This window comes from Aotus nancymaae, unplaced genomic scaffold, assembly GCF_030222135.1.
Source record: "Aotus nancymaae isolate 86718 unplaced genomic scaffold, 86718_ANA_hifiasm-v0.15.2.pri h1tg000043l, whole genome shotgun sequence".
NCBI classification, from domain to species: Eukaryota; Metazoa; Chordata; class Mammalia; order Primates; family Aotidae; genus Aotus; species Aotus nancymaae.
The window spans coordinates 13,849,126-13,865,930 of record NW_026988457.1 but is presented as its reverse complement, the minus strand read 5'-3'; the positions used below and the strand labels follow the sequence as shown (position 1 = coordinate 13,865,930).

Sequence of the window (16,805 nt, the reverse complement as noted above, 5' to 3'; positions counted from 1 at the left end):
AGTAGTGTACTGTGAATAGTAATCACATAGACCTCTGAAAAGTTAATCTTCCCCATGCGGTCTTTGATTTCACATTGACTTTCCTAGACCTTTTGCTAAACCAGTTCTTCTATCCTGCTCCTACCAGCTCTGCAGGTACTATTGGTGGGGAAGATACACATTGGATTTCACGTCCTAAGGAAGAAGGATAAATGGTTTAATAGTATTAATATATTTTTGCCCTGAATGAACAATTCTTGCTACAACTTAATTTTCATGTTCTCTAATCCAACCACCAGTGCTTATTGATGGGAGCAAAATTACATTGAATCTAGAACAAGATGATCATACCCACAGTCAGAATGGGAATGGAAGGATAATTGCCTACTCACTACATATAGCTAAAAGGAGATATAAGGCAGATGTCATAGAAGGGGGAATTTCTTTACATGGGCCAAGATAATACACAAACGACTATTTGTGTAGTTATTTACAGCACCTTCCTCCTCAACTGAAATCACAATATGCTTTGTCTGTTCAGGAGTGGTGATGTCATTTTTGTGTTCTTTGGTAAAATTCCCAAAAGAGAGATGTTGTCACTTTCCCTTTTGTTCTCCTAAATAATGCAGTGATGTTATCTATCTCATAGGTCTCTACACATTTTTTAAAGGGCCAATGTGATGAGGTGAATTTAATTTGTCTTTTTTAATAAACTTTTGCTAAACCTGGTATTTTTAGACTGAGTCTTATTGGGTGGTTATTTTATTTTACTTGATCCTGCCATAATGGAGCTCTTCTTCCTTTCTACAAATATATTCCCAGATCTTAGTACCAGGATCAGAATTAGTTACCTAGACCCCCCACCCACTAAATTTGCCCCTTTTCACTAGTACTTCCTGAGGTTTGTTACTGCTCCTCTTTTAAGTTTCTAATACATGGGAAAGGACATACCAAGAGATGACAAACATAACCAAATAAGGAAGTACACTGGGAAAATTTTTTTTTTTAAATATAAATACCCCTTTCTAGGGCGTTGAATTTAATTCTGTGACGTTTGTCCTATAGAGAAACAACTATATGTCATCTATGAATCTAGAGAAGATGATCATACCCATATTCAAGATGGGGATTTGTCCTATAGAGAAATAAGACAATTGATGCTGTATGTGGGTGTTGCATGTACCAATGTCATTTTGTCAGTATTGTAGGCAGAGATAGGATTTATGTTAAAATTGAAACTCTTAAGTTTTAAATATTATTGTTGGAAATATCTTTGTAACATATATATTTTAAGAGAATTAGGTCCAAACATCCAACCAAAGGCATACATTATCTGCTATACTTAAATATAGAAAACTATAAATATAAACTTTAAAGCAAAGTTTGCCTGTTTTTTCCTCAAGTGAACTTTTATGTCTGAACTTTCTTTTATTTGGGAATAAATATGCTGCTAGCACATTAGCAGTTCTAAATTAAAAGTTGTGTTTCAGAATAATTTATGAACTCTGCTAGACTGGGGAAACATTTGTTTTAAAGAAAGAAAAAAATGCGATCTTTTTTACCAAATTTCCATTTTAAGAAATTTATACACTATTTTGTCTTAAATTTGTATGCCACTCTTACTTTACATTTAAGATGAGAAAATTGTCATTTCATAGATCAACAATGAAATGTAAATACTCTACCTCTAAATATAATTATAACAACATTGTGATTATATTTTGTAATAATGACAATGGGAATAATGACGGTAATACAATAATATTGATGATGGTAATGGAAACATTTATAGACAACTAAGTGCCAGACATATTTCCAAGCACTTTCTTTACATAAATTTATATAATCCTCACAATGGACCTATGGCATATATATAATATTATTGCATCTTGTAGATGAGGAATTTGAGACACAGAGAAGTTACATAACTTGCTGGAGGTTAGAGAGTAGGGGTAGAGCTGGGCTATATGTCATATTAATTCTAATTCTAAGGATGATATAAACAGATTGATATATAGATTGTAGAGAATTTCTAAGTCAGAGTTATTTAGATACTGAAAATTATCAATAGTTTTGGCTTAAAAGGACCTTGGGATTTTAATTAACCAACTTGGAACTCATCATTGACCATGATGTCATGTACATATAATATACAAATTCTTATTCTTCAGGGAGTCATAACATATTCAGATACTTGAATTTTAGCCATAGTTCAAAATGAAAAGTAACCACAAAGTGGATAAATATAGTCTTTTGGCACAACAGAGATCATTTTAGAGACGTTTTCATTCTCATTTAAGCTTTCCTGTGAAATATGGAGGATCAAGAAATAAAATACAAGGTGATTCACTTAGAAAAATTAAAACCTTAGAAAACATTGTATGACTATCATATATAAGAATTATACTAGCCATCATTTCTTCTTGATTTGGAACACAAAAGAAATTTATAGACTTCTCAAAGATTGTGGTAAATTTAAAAATAAGCATACAGAGAAATTGTTTCTACCCTCTGAAGTTACCTTCATGTGTTTTTCTTTCCCTGTCTTCTCTAGGAGCCACACATTCTATAAAATATTTAAATGTTCATTCTCTGTGCTCCAAGTCCTTTGCCCTCAATTCTGTTGATTTCCTTTTTAATGCTGCTTAGTTCATATTAAGCTCCTTTCCATCCAGAGCATTCATTGCCTATTTGTCACTAGCAAACTAGCTATCGTTTAACAACCATTCATTTCTATCAGCCAAGTAGAAAAAAAAATTTGAGGAAATTAAAAAGTTTTTTAGATGTTGACTTTCTCTATGATACATGTTTGCTAAATGAAGAATGACATCCCATTTATCTTTAAAATTAATTAGCAAAAAGAAAATAAAAACTCCTGTAATATTACCATCCAGAAATACCATTGATAATCCTTCTAGACTTTTTCCTATGACTGTATGTGTTATTTGATGCACTGAAAAATATTTCTTTCTAATTGTTTTTATTTTCTTAAGTCTTTCTTTTTAATATAATAGAAGAGATATGTTCTAAGAGTTCTTCTTAAGACACTTCATTCACAAACTAATTTGTTGGAAAGAAAGTTATCAAAAATGAATTAGATTTAATTATGTCTAACACTTTTTTCTCCATCTCTACTTTTTTCTCCATTCCCCTCATTTCTTGAGATTTTATACTTATTTTTTCTAAAGTTAATGAACAGATTCATAAAGTATATGAGATGTTCTCATAAGGATTAAAAACATTTATATCAGTGCTTTTTATCTTTATGCATAGGTTTAAATGTCATCATCCTTTTCAGACATATAAAAAAGCTCTTGCCAGACAAACTGCACATCTAAAAATGACTGCGATATGTGACTGTACTTTAAAAGTGTTTCATAGCTGGAAAGGATCCCCTATTGAAGTCTTGTAATTACTCCTCAGATTTCCTGTTATGTATTTTCTTCCTTCCTACTAATGATGTATTTTAAATTTTTTTAAATTTTGTTTTTCAGAAAAATTGTTTTGAGTTAACAAATTCCAAGACCCTAATGGCCAATATTTTTATTAAATATCATTAGCAGGTTCACTTTTTAAACTATTTCAAAACACAGTGATAGCTATTCATAGTGGTTGTTTTTGAGAGAGGCCCTACAAAGAGAAAAGGATACATCACATTTAATAATATTTTAATTTTCTAACACTTGTATTATTTTCTATATTTTATTTGTAAAATGTCTATGACTCTCTGGACACTGGCATTTTTCATTTTGTCTTATTTAAATGAAAATTTTAAAGGCCTATGCTGAAATTGCTGTTTCTTGGAATCTTCGCCTCCAGTACAGCAAATCCTATACCACACAGCAGTGCCTACTGTAAAGGCAGATCATTGGCACTTTTGCCAATGGCAAGTGAAAAATCAAATTAACTATGCATGTATATGGCATTTTAACACAGAATAAGTAAGTTTATGCATTAGTAGGTGTCAACATAAATATATCAAGTGAGGGTAGACAATACATTTTTAATGCAGCAAAAATAAAAATAGTTGACATTTATCAAATCTTTCTTAAGTGCTCTAAGCACTTTACAAATGTTAACTCATCTAATCTACATAACAATTTAGTTTTTTCTATTAAGGAAGTAATTTTTTTCTATTTTATTATCTATTAGGTTTTGGGGTATGTATATTTGTGTGTTTGAATCTGTTTTACAGATTAAAAAATGGAAACTCAAGAGACTTTAAATAACTTAAATTCTACAACCAATAAGTGACAGAACGGGGTATTCAACCACAGATCTCTCTGGTTCCAAACATCATATTTATGTTTAGTCCACTCTTTTCATGAGAAAAGCCATGCAATAAACACTACATGTGGAGATTTCAAAGATAATGGAAGCTTTAAAGTTGTCTTTCGAATTTTATTTTCTACCATTTGGGGACATGGATCAGACACAACATTTGCATTAAGGACTAAGCCCTTTTTTTAATTACAGTTTTCTTCAAATAAATGCCATTTGTCATTGATTCCAGAAATAAATAAACATATTCTTTCTATAAAATCTGAGATTATCTTAAATCTTTTTTTATTGATACATAATATTTTACATATTTATGGAGCACATGTGAGTGTTTGTTACATGCATGGAATGTATAATGACCAAGTCAGGGTATTTGGGGTATCCATGTCCTTGAGTATTTATCATTTCTATGTGTTGGTGTCATTTCAAGTACTGTTTTCTAGTTACTTTAAAATATACAAAATATTATTGCTAAGTGTAGTCACTCTAGTCTGCTATCAATCATTAGAACATATCTTTTCTACCTAACTGTATTTTAGTACCAATCAACCAACCTCTCTTCATAAGCCCCTCCTACCCACTCACCCTTCCCTGTCTCTGGTGTCTATCATTCTATTCTCTATGTCCATAAGCTAAGTTTTTTAGCTCCCATGTATTAGTGACAACACGTAGTATTTGTATCCTAAATATTTTCTTCTCCTGCAATAAGGATTTGCTTTTAAAAAAAAAAAAAAAGTGTTTGCATTAACAAATTCTTCAAAATGAATAAAACAAATCTTTTTGAAATTTTCTTTTATATGAAATCCTTTATTTAGTACTATGATCCTCAAAATTATGATAACTAATATCATTGCTTTAACAGATTAATCAATCATAAATCCCTGTGCATTACCTGTGCACCCATAAGTTGCTATTAAGTTATTACAACTTAGAGAGTTTACCTCCTTTGTGGGGCTAATAGCTCCTGTATTCAGAGAAGGAATAGACAACCAAGGACAAAGAGAAGGTGTACTTCCTGTAGATTAGGTTCAAACAGATCTGGACAAACCTTTTTGGGGAGGCACTTGAGAGGATTCAGACTTGAAACAATGAATTAAATTAATCCTTAACGTCCTTCCAACTCATAATTTCTGTCATCTACTGACTCTATTTGAATAGGGAAGCCAAATAAGTAGTAACTTCCTTCCTTTACGTGAGAAATGTAACCCTTACTTTTGATGCATCAGCATATTTTAGTAGCACTCCTGATGAAAGTAGCTGAGATTGTGTTTTCATTTGTGTATCACTGCAGTATGTGTTACAGGATTGTACTTAGTATTTTTATCTTTTCAGAGCAGTGCTAGATATGCATATTTGCAGACAGAAAGCTTCATCTCTTTTGAATTTATCCTTGAAAGGATATCTGCCTAGAATCGGTTTTCTGCTTTAAAAATTTACATAGCTGGCCATTAATAGCAGCTGCTACTTCTCTAACAGAGAATAACTGTAGAGTCATCAAAGTATCAGAGGCATCAAAAAGAACATCCCTGTGCTGCTCTTTGGAATACTTTTATTAGATTTATCTTTGAAAGTCAGAATGATTATCAACTTACTGTTCATCCTACTAAAAATATTCTTTGTTTAAAGTTTTGTGCCTCTCTTTGATTTTTCCAAACAATTATATGCCGTAATTTTCTTTTTGTAGTCATAGTTGTTTTCAAATAAGTTCATGATGTTGATCATGGAGTTCTAAGGTATACAATTCTACTCCGAATGACTAATTTCATTTCAGAAAAGAGCTGTTAGTTTCAAAAATGATAAAGTCTACTTAATGACATCTCGCAAGTGTCATAAGCAGCAGAATGGCGATGAGTTTTATATTGTCATAGTCTTGGCCCCGTGTTCTCTTGGTATATTATGAAGTAGCTTCACAGCCATTCCATTTGTTTTTAGCTCATTTATGGGAATACAAAAAATAAGAAAATACTAAATCTACATAGAAATTTTCAAGATCTGTGAATCTTCTCTCATGCAGTATCACAGAATGATTCTTGATCATTTAAGCACTTAAAAGTGATGCCTTATGAAAGCCTGTCTCCTAGCTGGATAGAAATCACCAATCCCCACCTATAGCTATCTTTTCTAAATATACTCGCAAAGTAGGGTGCATCATTTGTTAAGTCTTGTAAGTGAAGGAAATGTTCGGACATGTAATTGGAATGCAAAGGGAAAATTTACCATAGTAGTTTGCAAATTGCCATTGTGATGAGAAACAAGTAGGTCAAAATGTTAGCAGTTATAATATAACCAAGCATTCTTTCATTTACCAGACACTTACTTAGTGGTAAACAACGTATAGAGAGTAAGAATTATAAAGATGATGAAGACTCATTATCTGCCTTCAAAGATGTCACAATTAGGAAAGCTGTCAAGGGAGAGATGGACTTGTAGCCAGGGGTGGTGGTGCGTGCCTGTAGTCTCAGCTACTCAGGAGGCTGAGGCAGGATGATTCATTGAGCCCAAAAGCTCAAGTCTGTAGAGCACGATGATTGAACCTGCAAATAGCCAATGCACTCCAGCTGGGCAACATAGCTAGACGCTGTTTCTTGAGAGAGAGAGAGAGAGAGAGAGAGAGAGAGAGAGAGACTCATGTGAAGTTAGAGCCACACAGGAAGGAACTAAGACTCAGGGTTGCAGCCATCTGCCCTGGGGAAGAGTCAGCGAAGATAGAGAGGCTGACTCTTTAAAATCATTAAAGTATTATCCAGGCAAATAAAGAAGGGAAGAACACTAGAGACATTTTAAGAAAACGTGGTACATTTTGGAAAGTAAAGGCCATTTGGCAACTAACTCAGGGTTAAGTGAGAACATGCTGAGTAGTCAGGCTGAAAGGGAGGGGTCAGAGTTTCAATCAGAGAGCAAAGGTTACCTTTCTAATTTAAAAGGACTCCATTTTGATGTTCTAAACGTAATAAACTGAAAGGCAGTGAACCTAAAGGCAGGAAGACCTTTTGCAAAGCAGTTGCAGTAACCCAGGTGATGACGAACGAGGCCACACTGTGGCCGTGGCAATGAAAAAGAGGCACAACAGTAAGAAAGGATTAGGTGGCAGAACTGATGGGTTCTGAATACTAGAGGTCCAAATGAGTAAGATGTAAGCCTTATTCTCAATGCATTATCACTCTAGTAAGGAAAACATGCAAAACTACCAACCTTATTATGCAATGTTATATTCAAAGTGCTATATTTACAGTAGAGTTTTTATCCTGTGAGTCCTTCTAGTGAGAAATACAGGAAACTTTTCTCTGGGAAAGTTTTCAACAACTGGGAGAGTTTCAGTCCCATTTATTCTTGTTGTGGATGATTAGAAAAGGAAAGAACATAAGATTAGAAAATACTAAGATGCAGTTGATAAAGCAGATGGCAGAAAGAGAGAAGACATTTTTTCAGTGAAACATGAAGAAATATGAAGGAAAGGAAACCCTGGCCCCAGAACTGTAGTCTGGCAACTTCTGTGAGGAGGAAGAGAGCCAGAGATGTGTGGAGCAAGCTGACAACATCTGCTTTGGCACAGAGTGACGCTGGCCAACAGCACTAAACTACAGTGTCATTCTGGGTATTGGGGTGTATATTTGAGAAGTGCCTGCCAAGAATAGCAAATTTCCCAAAATCTTCCATCTCATACATCTAGATTACCCTGCATTTCTGTGATCTCTGCAGGACCTAGGTGGCAGAGGTATACAAGTCTAAGTTATGAAGTGGAAGCTGTAATACGTAAATGCAGAACCAAGCACAAAAAGGGAAAATGCATACAAATGCTCACATATACATCATTTGCAGCAAAGCAAAATTAATTTACCAACATCCTGTGAGATGGTAGGGAAGAGACATTCTGAAGTTTCTAGCAAATAAAGAAAGATACTACTGGGAATTAATAATGGTATCCATTGTAACTAACTTAAAAGTATGTAAAGGGGCATTTGTATTATCTCCCTTTAATGTGCTAGCTTTTTCTTTTAGCAGATATAAAGATATGTATAAGGGATTTCTTGGTTCACTTCTGACCTGCTCTCTCTAAAATTTTTTCTCTCTCAGGTCTTTTGTGAAAATTACGGATTCTATAGACCTTTATTCTAAGAGTTTTATATGTGCATATTTATGTGGAAACCCAGAAGTGTAAGGAATTCATTTTTCCGAAAAAGGAATATAGGGCAGTGGGGAGTAATGCAAGAGGGAGTGACATTTGAATTGGTACTTAGGAATAAGAGGGATTCCACCAAGGAGGCAAGAGCAGAAAGGAATGCTAGGTAGAGTTAATGGTCTCCTAGAAAATGCATAGCATGTTCAGGAATAGCAGGTAGCAGTTTAAGGTGGCAAGACAGGCTGACTGAGGCTGAGAGGAAGGGATAAGCACAAAGCCAGAATTATTAGTCAGGGCTATTCCGTAAAAGGCTTCAGTGAACTTTGTTGGACAACCCAACTTAATTTTTGCCAGAAGTTAGATTTAAAACATCAGGAATGAGTGAGTCCTGCTAAAATTGGAGTTGCTTTTTTCTTCTCAAAGATGGTAGTAATTGCTGAATTTTTGAGAGTTGGTAGAACAGCCCTGAAGGGTTCCATTATTCCCATGAAAATTAGTAGTTCTTGTGGTAAGGAAATGTTTTAGGAATTGTTGATAATAGGTATGTCAACAACTTCCAATTGCATAATGCCCCTAGAAAGATCCAAATCTTTTTCATGTGTTTTCTCTCATATTCCAAAAATAGTATTGGCAAATGTTCAGAGAAGGCAGAAGTTTGCCAGAACCTACTCTTTAAAACCCAGCTCACCTCTTTATGGAAGCAATCTTAGACAAATCTCTTGCATGTCGTTCAGACTATAGTACTTGACTTTGGTGTCCATATGCATCATGTTAGGAACTGTATGTGTGTTTAGAAAAAAAGAAAACCTTTTCTGTTCTTTCTGTAACTTGTTCAAGTACTATAATTTGACCAGAGTCACAATTGTGCTCACCTTTCTTTTAGTCAAAACTTTTACTTCCACATCCTTATTATCATTTCCATAAGGGATTAAGAAACACCAAACATAGGAACTGAAATTCTTCACTGTTTAAAAAAAAAACATGAATTCATGAATGACATTGAAGATAAAAAGTACTACTATTTATGGGCCTTAAGTTCATCCTCCTTCCCCATAAAGTCAAATCCACACATCATACCAGCAAGGACTTTAACAAAGTTAAATAATACAAGTGAGAAGGTCTTAAACCATGGAAAATGTCATTATTGTTTTAATCAAATCAGATATTAAAACTGAAGTCTGGTCAGAGTTGGATGACATAGTTCACTAAGGGAATATAGGACCTTTTGCTAACTGGTTATTTAGAGTTTTCCCTAAATTAATGTTGATTATGTTTCAAATTCCAAACCTTGCTCATGCACCAAAATATAATATAATGCCTGCCCTTTCCCCTGACTACTAACTTACCAAGAGAGAGAAAGTAATGGTCAAATTTTCCCATAGCTTATTTGGAGGGCTTAGTAGTGGAAAATAAATGAGGGGCTTGGGTTTCCCTCAGTTCAGCCAGCCTAGAGCCTACAGTAAAAGTTCAGAAACAATAATACCCCATGTTACCAAGGGGCAGGATGGAGTCAGTTTGATTGTGAAACTCCAGGACACCCTGTGTTACGTGTCTTTCAATTTAGTTGTTACTGCCAATAGCATCATGTTGTGTGGTTCTGGAACAGATTCTATATAGGGTACCTGAAGGTCCTTCCCATACCCTGCCAACCAAACAGCCAGTGCTATTTTTATATAGAGCCAGGCAACATATAATTTCCATGACTGTTACTTAGAATGAGTTGGCAAGTTCAAACCAGATTTTATGAACATGCCTGGCATTGTCAGTAAAGTCTGGAAGTTGAGCAAAGTTAATTTTTCTCAAATGGATAAAGGTTTTTTTAAAGCATTTGTATGATAATTTTGTAAAATTTATGAAAGAATATATTAGATCAATGTTTTAGGCTATGTATCAACCAAAGATCATTTTTATTAATGATCTCTCCTGAATTAAATTAAATTTCAAGATGTGAAGCTATTTCTGTTGTCTTCAAAGAACCAATTTGGGATGTATTCAGAGCTTCTTTTTTTACATACTTAAATAAGCATGTAAAGCATGAGTATCTATCAGGGCATCTGTTCTGTTGGTAAGTATAGATATTTTCATTCTGATTATTTATTTTCACTACAGAGTATCAAGACAATGCAAGACTAAAACACTTACCAGTGATACTTCTCTCTGTTCACTCCCTTGATCATCACCGACAGTCTAAGCTTTAAGGAACTTTACAGATCATTCCCTTTACTTCACAAATGAAGAAATTAATATCAAGGAAAGTAAAAAAGAAAAAAAAAAAAGAAGTTAATACTTAGAGAAAACAGTGGACTTTGTCCTTCCCAGGTTTACGTAGCAGGTTAATAAAAGAACTGGAATTAAAACCCAAATCTCTTGCAGTCTGTTACATTATTTCTTCTCTGCTGGCAGAATAGTAAATGCATCTCCTTTTATTTTTCTGTTTCTACATTTGGAGCCCAATTCTCCTTTGGTGAGTTACTGAAAGCAAGTGTAAAATACAGTTTATTCCCTGAACTAAGAGAGAGATCCCAGTCTGTGTTTTCAAGATCTGACCTGTTAACACAGAAATGTATTTTTGTTTCATTCAAAAGAGAGAACACAGTAATTGTAAAACCACTTTATTCCCCTAATTCCGTACCCTCCCCCACAGCTTCCTGCACACATACATTCTTTCCTGGTAAAAAGATGGAAGCAAGTGGGTGACCAGTTGAGATAATTGTCCAGATACTTAAAACATATTTCAGATGATAGATTCAAAAGTGCATGTGTGCTTTTGAGAGATTTATGTCATATGACTTAGAAAAATTTCAATATAAATTTCTTTGTAATTTCTTTCCTCTTGTGATAAACATTAGCATTCCAAAGGGACAAAAAACATATTCTACTAGAATGTTTACTTCCATTATTTTATGCAAAAAATATCTTAGTCTTACATGATCTTATTAAGCATATGGAAATATGTCAGACTACTTTTTTATTGTAAATAAAATTATTTCTAAATATAAACATGTTCTTTTAATGACCATCAAACTCATTCCAAGGATGCATTTCAGTTTGTAGCCATGTGCATATTATTTTTAGAGAGCTTTTAACTCTGAATCACTTTTTGTCTTAACTAATCATGAAATAAGAAATGTCTAATGCATTAAATGACAAATCAATTGTTCCTATTTTAGAGAATCAAAGAAAAGGTAGTATGATTAAAAAGTGAAGATTTGGCTCACACTTGTAATCCCAGCACTTTGGGAGGCTGAAGCAGGAGGATCACTTGAGTCGAGGAGTTTGAGACCAGCCTGGGCAACACAGCAAGACCCTACTTCTACTAAAAATAAAAAATAAAAAAATTATCCAGGCATAGTTGTGCATGCCTGTAGTCCCTGCTATTCAGGAGGTCGAGGTGGGAGGATCATGAGTCCAGGAGTTCAAGGATGCAGTGAGCTGTGATTGCACTACCGCCCTCCAGCCTGGGTGACAGAGTGAGACCCTGTCTCAAAGAAAAAAAATGAAGACTTAAAAATAATTGTCTGCTGTTTTGTACTTCAGTATTACCATGTTGGTTTTGGCAGATCACTTATTTGAAAGTCATTTTAAATAAAAGGGAATCCAAATACAGAATAACTCCATCAGAAATCAGGATATAGCTCCCTTGGTAGAGTTAGTTACTGAAAGTGGCTCCACAGGTGCTTCTGGATGCCAGTAATGTTCTACCTCCTTGGGTACTGGTTACACATGTGTGCAGAGCTGACATTTATGTGGACATTTTAGTATGTGTTTTATATTTTAATTCAAAGTGAAAAAAATTAAGATGCCAAAATAAAGTCTGTGAAATTTGCTCTATACAATATACAATGTGGGACTAGTAGTATCGTGTACTCTTTATTATTGGATTCCAAATTTAAAAGAATAGGCCAGTTATGGTGGCTCACGCCTGTAATCCCAGTACTTTGGGAGGCTCAGGTGGGTGGATCACCTGAGGTTGGGAGTTTGAGACAAGCCTAACCAACATGGAGAAACCCCATCTCTACTAAAAATACAAAATTAGCCAGGCGTGGTGGCGCATGCCTGTAATCCCAGCTACTCAGGAAGGCTGAGGCAGGAGAATCGCTTGATCTGGGAGGTGGAGGTTGTGGTAAGCTGAGATTGTGCCACTGCACTCCAGCCTGGGCAACGAGAGCAAAACTCAATCTCAAAAAAAGAAAAAAATTGATAGATCGCTCCAATTTAAAAAAAAAAACAGTTGTTCTGTACTCTACCAGAAATTTAGATGTTAAATTACTCCAATTCAAGGTAGTATGTATGTAAATCAATTATATTTGTCATTAAGGTAAAAGCAGGACCTTGCCTTACCTTCTGAGTTTCTGAAATGTGGGATCTTTTTTGTCTTAAAGTATATTCTAAACATGATTTTATACACTGTCTTTTAATAAAATGAAGTATAACTCACTTCTAAGTAAAGCATTCTTCAAATTTATTTGTGTGGTTGATAATAGATGGCTTGTTATTTTTTTCCTATGACTTGGTTACAAGAAGAAATATTTACTTTACAAATCATTCTTAACAGGTTGCCTCTGCCAGAAAAGACATTCATGGGCTACTGGACAATTGGTGAGGCAAGAAGTGGGATGCAAAAACTCTTGTGTCCAGTGGAAACTCATCATATAGACATAAAGGTTAATGTCATCATTATTTTCTCTTAAAATACTGAACCATATAAATTTTGCTGTATCTTCCCTGGAGGTAATCCAAACAATCTCAGAAATGATTTGTTCTGATGTTATTTTAGCTTCTGCTCTAACTTTCAAATCAGACTGGCCTCTCAGTAGACAATTCCTAAAGGGTAGATAGAATTTCTAAAAAGCTAATTGGATAATGAGAGTCAGGTATGTTATATATTTTCCTAGGAAAGTTACACTGTGATAATTATCTTTACTTTGTATGTGCTACTAGGATTAAAACTTTGTGCTTTTTTATTTTGGTCCTCTTTTTAGCCACATATTGTTGCCAGGTTCAGTCTTCATGTGAAAGGTAAAGGAAAGAAGTATCAGTCACTAGTTGCAATAGAAGTCTCGCTAGGTATTTCAAGCAGAAAGGGATTTACTGTGAGAAAATGGATGCTTATAAAGTCATTAGAAAGGGCAGCAGGAACAGAAGTTGAGGGGCAACATTGGTCTTGTAATTTCAAGATCAGTATTTCTGCTTCTGCTATCATCCCTGCTGCTGAGGGCAGCACAGTAGAGCAGTATCAGCAAATATTTTCTCTAAAGGACCAGATAGTCAATACCTCAGGCTTTGTGGCCATATAGATTCTGCTGCAACCACTCGACTCTGCCATATAGTGCAAAAGCAGCCATGGCAGTACATAAACAAATGGATGTGGCCATGTTTCACTAAAATTTTATTTAGAAATAAACAGGCTGTGGGTCAGCCCTGGCCTGCAGGCCATAGTTTGTCAACTCTTATAGTAGGACAAACTTAAACACACCCAGACATGTGCTAACCTGACAGTTCATTTTTGTCAGAGCCTCCTTGTCTGCTATCACTGCAGGAAGATGGCCACTATCTCTTTTCTGCCTTCCACATCTCATTCAAGTGCATTTAATTGGCTAAACCTAAATCATTTCCAGAACCCTTTCTAAAGGGAGGATGAGAAATGCAGTTTCTTACTTCCCTATCCCCCAAGATGTGAACTAGATAGAAGAGAGGTGGTGGACGGGGGACATGGATGCCAATATCTAGTCCAAACATTTTTGATTAATTAAGGACTGCAGGGCATGCAAATCACTGGAGTTTGGCTTACTTCTATAGCATTCTTTCAGGAAGTCATATCTAAGTACCCAGAACTAATATCCATAACGTTATTAAGTTAGTTCATCTGCTTATTATTTATGTTGAGTAATTATCACCATGTGTGAAATACTCTATCTTTCGTAAGTAACACTAGTGTTTATCAGTAATTTTGGTTTATTTTTTAATTTCAAATGCCACATGTTCCTGCATTTAATTTAAAATACCCAAGTTTAACTGTTACATTTCTGTGCAATGACATAAAAATTCTTCTTCACAATGGGAATATATCACACTCTGGCTCATTCATTTGCAAATTATTCCCTTGGTTTGGACAGCTCTGGGTTCTGATACTTGGAGTTCAAAACTGGCTCTCACCTTAGGAAGGAATGAAGAAATGAGAAATCCTATGGGATTTTACATCTGGTATATTTTGTGGGTAAAAAGAAAAATGAGAAATTAAATAAGACAGCACATGTGAAAGCATTTATAAATGTAAGTGTATGATATTATTATTGTTCTGAGTACTAAGCCTGTCAATAAATTGAGAAAAGGTATAACAAGATATTAAATACTTGAATGTAAAGTTTATATTTTGAAAGAACTTTATTCTACATTTTGGTGACAACCAAAATTTCTTAACTGAGATAACTGCTTTATTATAGGGGCCAGCACTTATAAATATACAGGAGTATTCAATAGAAAGACATGAAGAAAGATCCCTAAACTTTACTGAAGAATGTGCCTCCTGGAGAATACCACTGGATGAAATTAATATAATCTGTGACATTGCTACATCATATGGTATGTCTGTTTAATCTTTTAATCTTTCCTTCCTGCATATGTTTTTTTAAAAGAGGGATTAAAATAATCTCTAGACATCAAAAGTTTATGATAGACTTGGTGTCTGTCATTCTTGGATTGAATAGCAATTATATGTAATTGAACTAATTTCCTCTAACAACCTAACAAAATGCTATTGTGGAATCCACATAAGCACTGCTGAGTTTGTATGCATATGTCTGTTTCTCATTACAATTGTAGCACAAAGTTAAACACACCCAGGCATGTGCTAAAAATAGAAGGGAAAAAGAAAAAGGAGAATCACTGGGTTTTTTTGGCTGGGATTCCAGTTTGGTGATTACATGAACCATGAAAGTAGGGCTGGAGTGATTTGCAGTCATTAAACTTCTCATTGTAAAGAATGACGAATAAAGGATGTGAATTTTTGGCATCCATACTTCTGGGCTGTTACCATTACCTACTGATTCATGCAGTGGGTACATTTTGGCAGAAGTTCCTCAACTGCTGTTGGTTACTAAGGTGACATAAACTGAAGTGGTAGCTGGGGGAAGGGAGAGAATCTCTAACTTGACTAATATGAGAATTGTTGAGACAAAAATTGATACCTTGTTTTTGTGCCTGTAAGTTCTATTGATATCGTTTATTCCTCAAATCTGCTATTTGAAATAAAAATATGTGCTTTTCACGAATGTTCATTGCAGCACAGTTTACAATAGCAAAGACCTGGAACCAACCCAAATGCCCATCGATGATAGACTGGACAGGAAAAATGTGGCACATATACACCATGGAATATTATGCAGCCATTAAAAACGAGGAGTTCGCGTCCTTTGTAGGGACATGGATGAACCTGGAAAACATCATTCTCAGCAAACTGACACAAGAACACAAAATCAAACACCACATGTTCTCACTCATAGGCGGGTGTTGAACAAGGAGAACACATGGACACAGGGAGGGGAGCACTATACATGGGGGTCTGTTGTGGGGGAGTGGGGGGGACAGCGGGGGGGTGGGGAATTGGGGAGGGATAGCATGGGGAGAAATGCCAGATATGGGTGAAGGGGAGGAAGGCAGCAAATCACACTGCCACGTATGCACCTAAGCAACAACCTTGCATGTTTTTCACATGTACCCCAAAACCTAAAATGCAATAAAAAAAAAAAAAAAAAAAAAAAAAAATATGTGCTTTTAAAAATTTACAGGTTTTTTGAAAAAGATTGATAAAAGATACATATAAATCATGTATCTATATGTTTAAGACAAAGACTGAACCGTATTTAATGGCTGCAAAAAGAGAAAACATTAAATGTGTTTCTTAAGTACATCTCTGTTAACACTTTTACCGTATTCCCAGTTCCCTAAGTTATGCAGGAAGGTGCTCAATAAATGTTGAATAGAACTTATTTGTGTTGATAATGCAAGTATTATAAAAGATCCATACATTATAAATTCTATGGTTCTGATCACTGAAACTGTAACATCTACAGTTCGCATCATCTCCTAAATAATATTTGTCTTTTTCAATCCTTCTGTTGACTTGTATTTCTTTTCAGTTAGCTTATTTATTTAAATTTACTGTATCTTTATATAGAATATGATATGTATAATATGATATCATAATATATATAATATATTGATATGGTGCACACACACACACACACAGACACACATGTGTTCCAGATTTTTCAGGGTAGTCCCAAATTTAAATGATGTATTTTATTGTCATATCTTGTGTCTTAATTTGGGGTTCAGAAAAATATGACCACTATAAAATAGATACCTGGGTGATAGGTGATGTTGATAGCATTTATTATGCAAAAGCAGCTTAATCCCTTACCTC

General features: G+C 34.7%; 1 protein-coding gene across 1 annotated transcript in view; it reads left to right on the top strand.

Moving 5' to 3' along the window:
- The window catches only part of VWA8 (von Willebrand factor A domain containing 8), a 421,567-nt gene that overhangs the window by 238,508 nt on the left and 166,254 nt on the right, over nucleotides 1-16,805 (top strand). Inside the window, exons 27-28 of the mRNA XM_012476777.2 lie at nucleotides 12,936-13,044; nucleotides 14,824-14,962. Of these exons, the coding sequence (XP_012332200.2) occupies nucleotides 12,936-13,044; nucleotides 14,824-14,962 (248 nt within the window). The remainder of the gene's footprint in view (nucleotides 1-12,935; nucleotides 13,045-14,823; nucleotides 14,963-16,805) is intronic.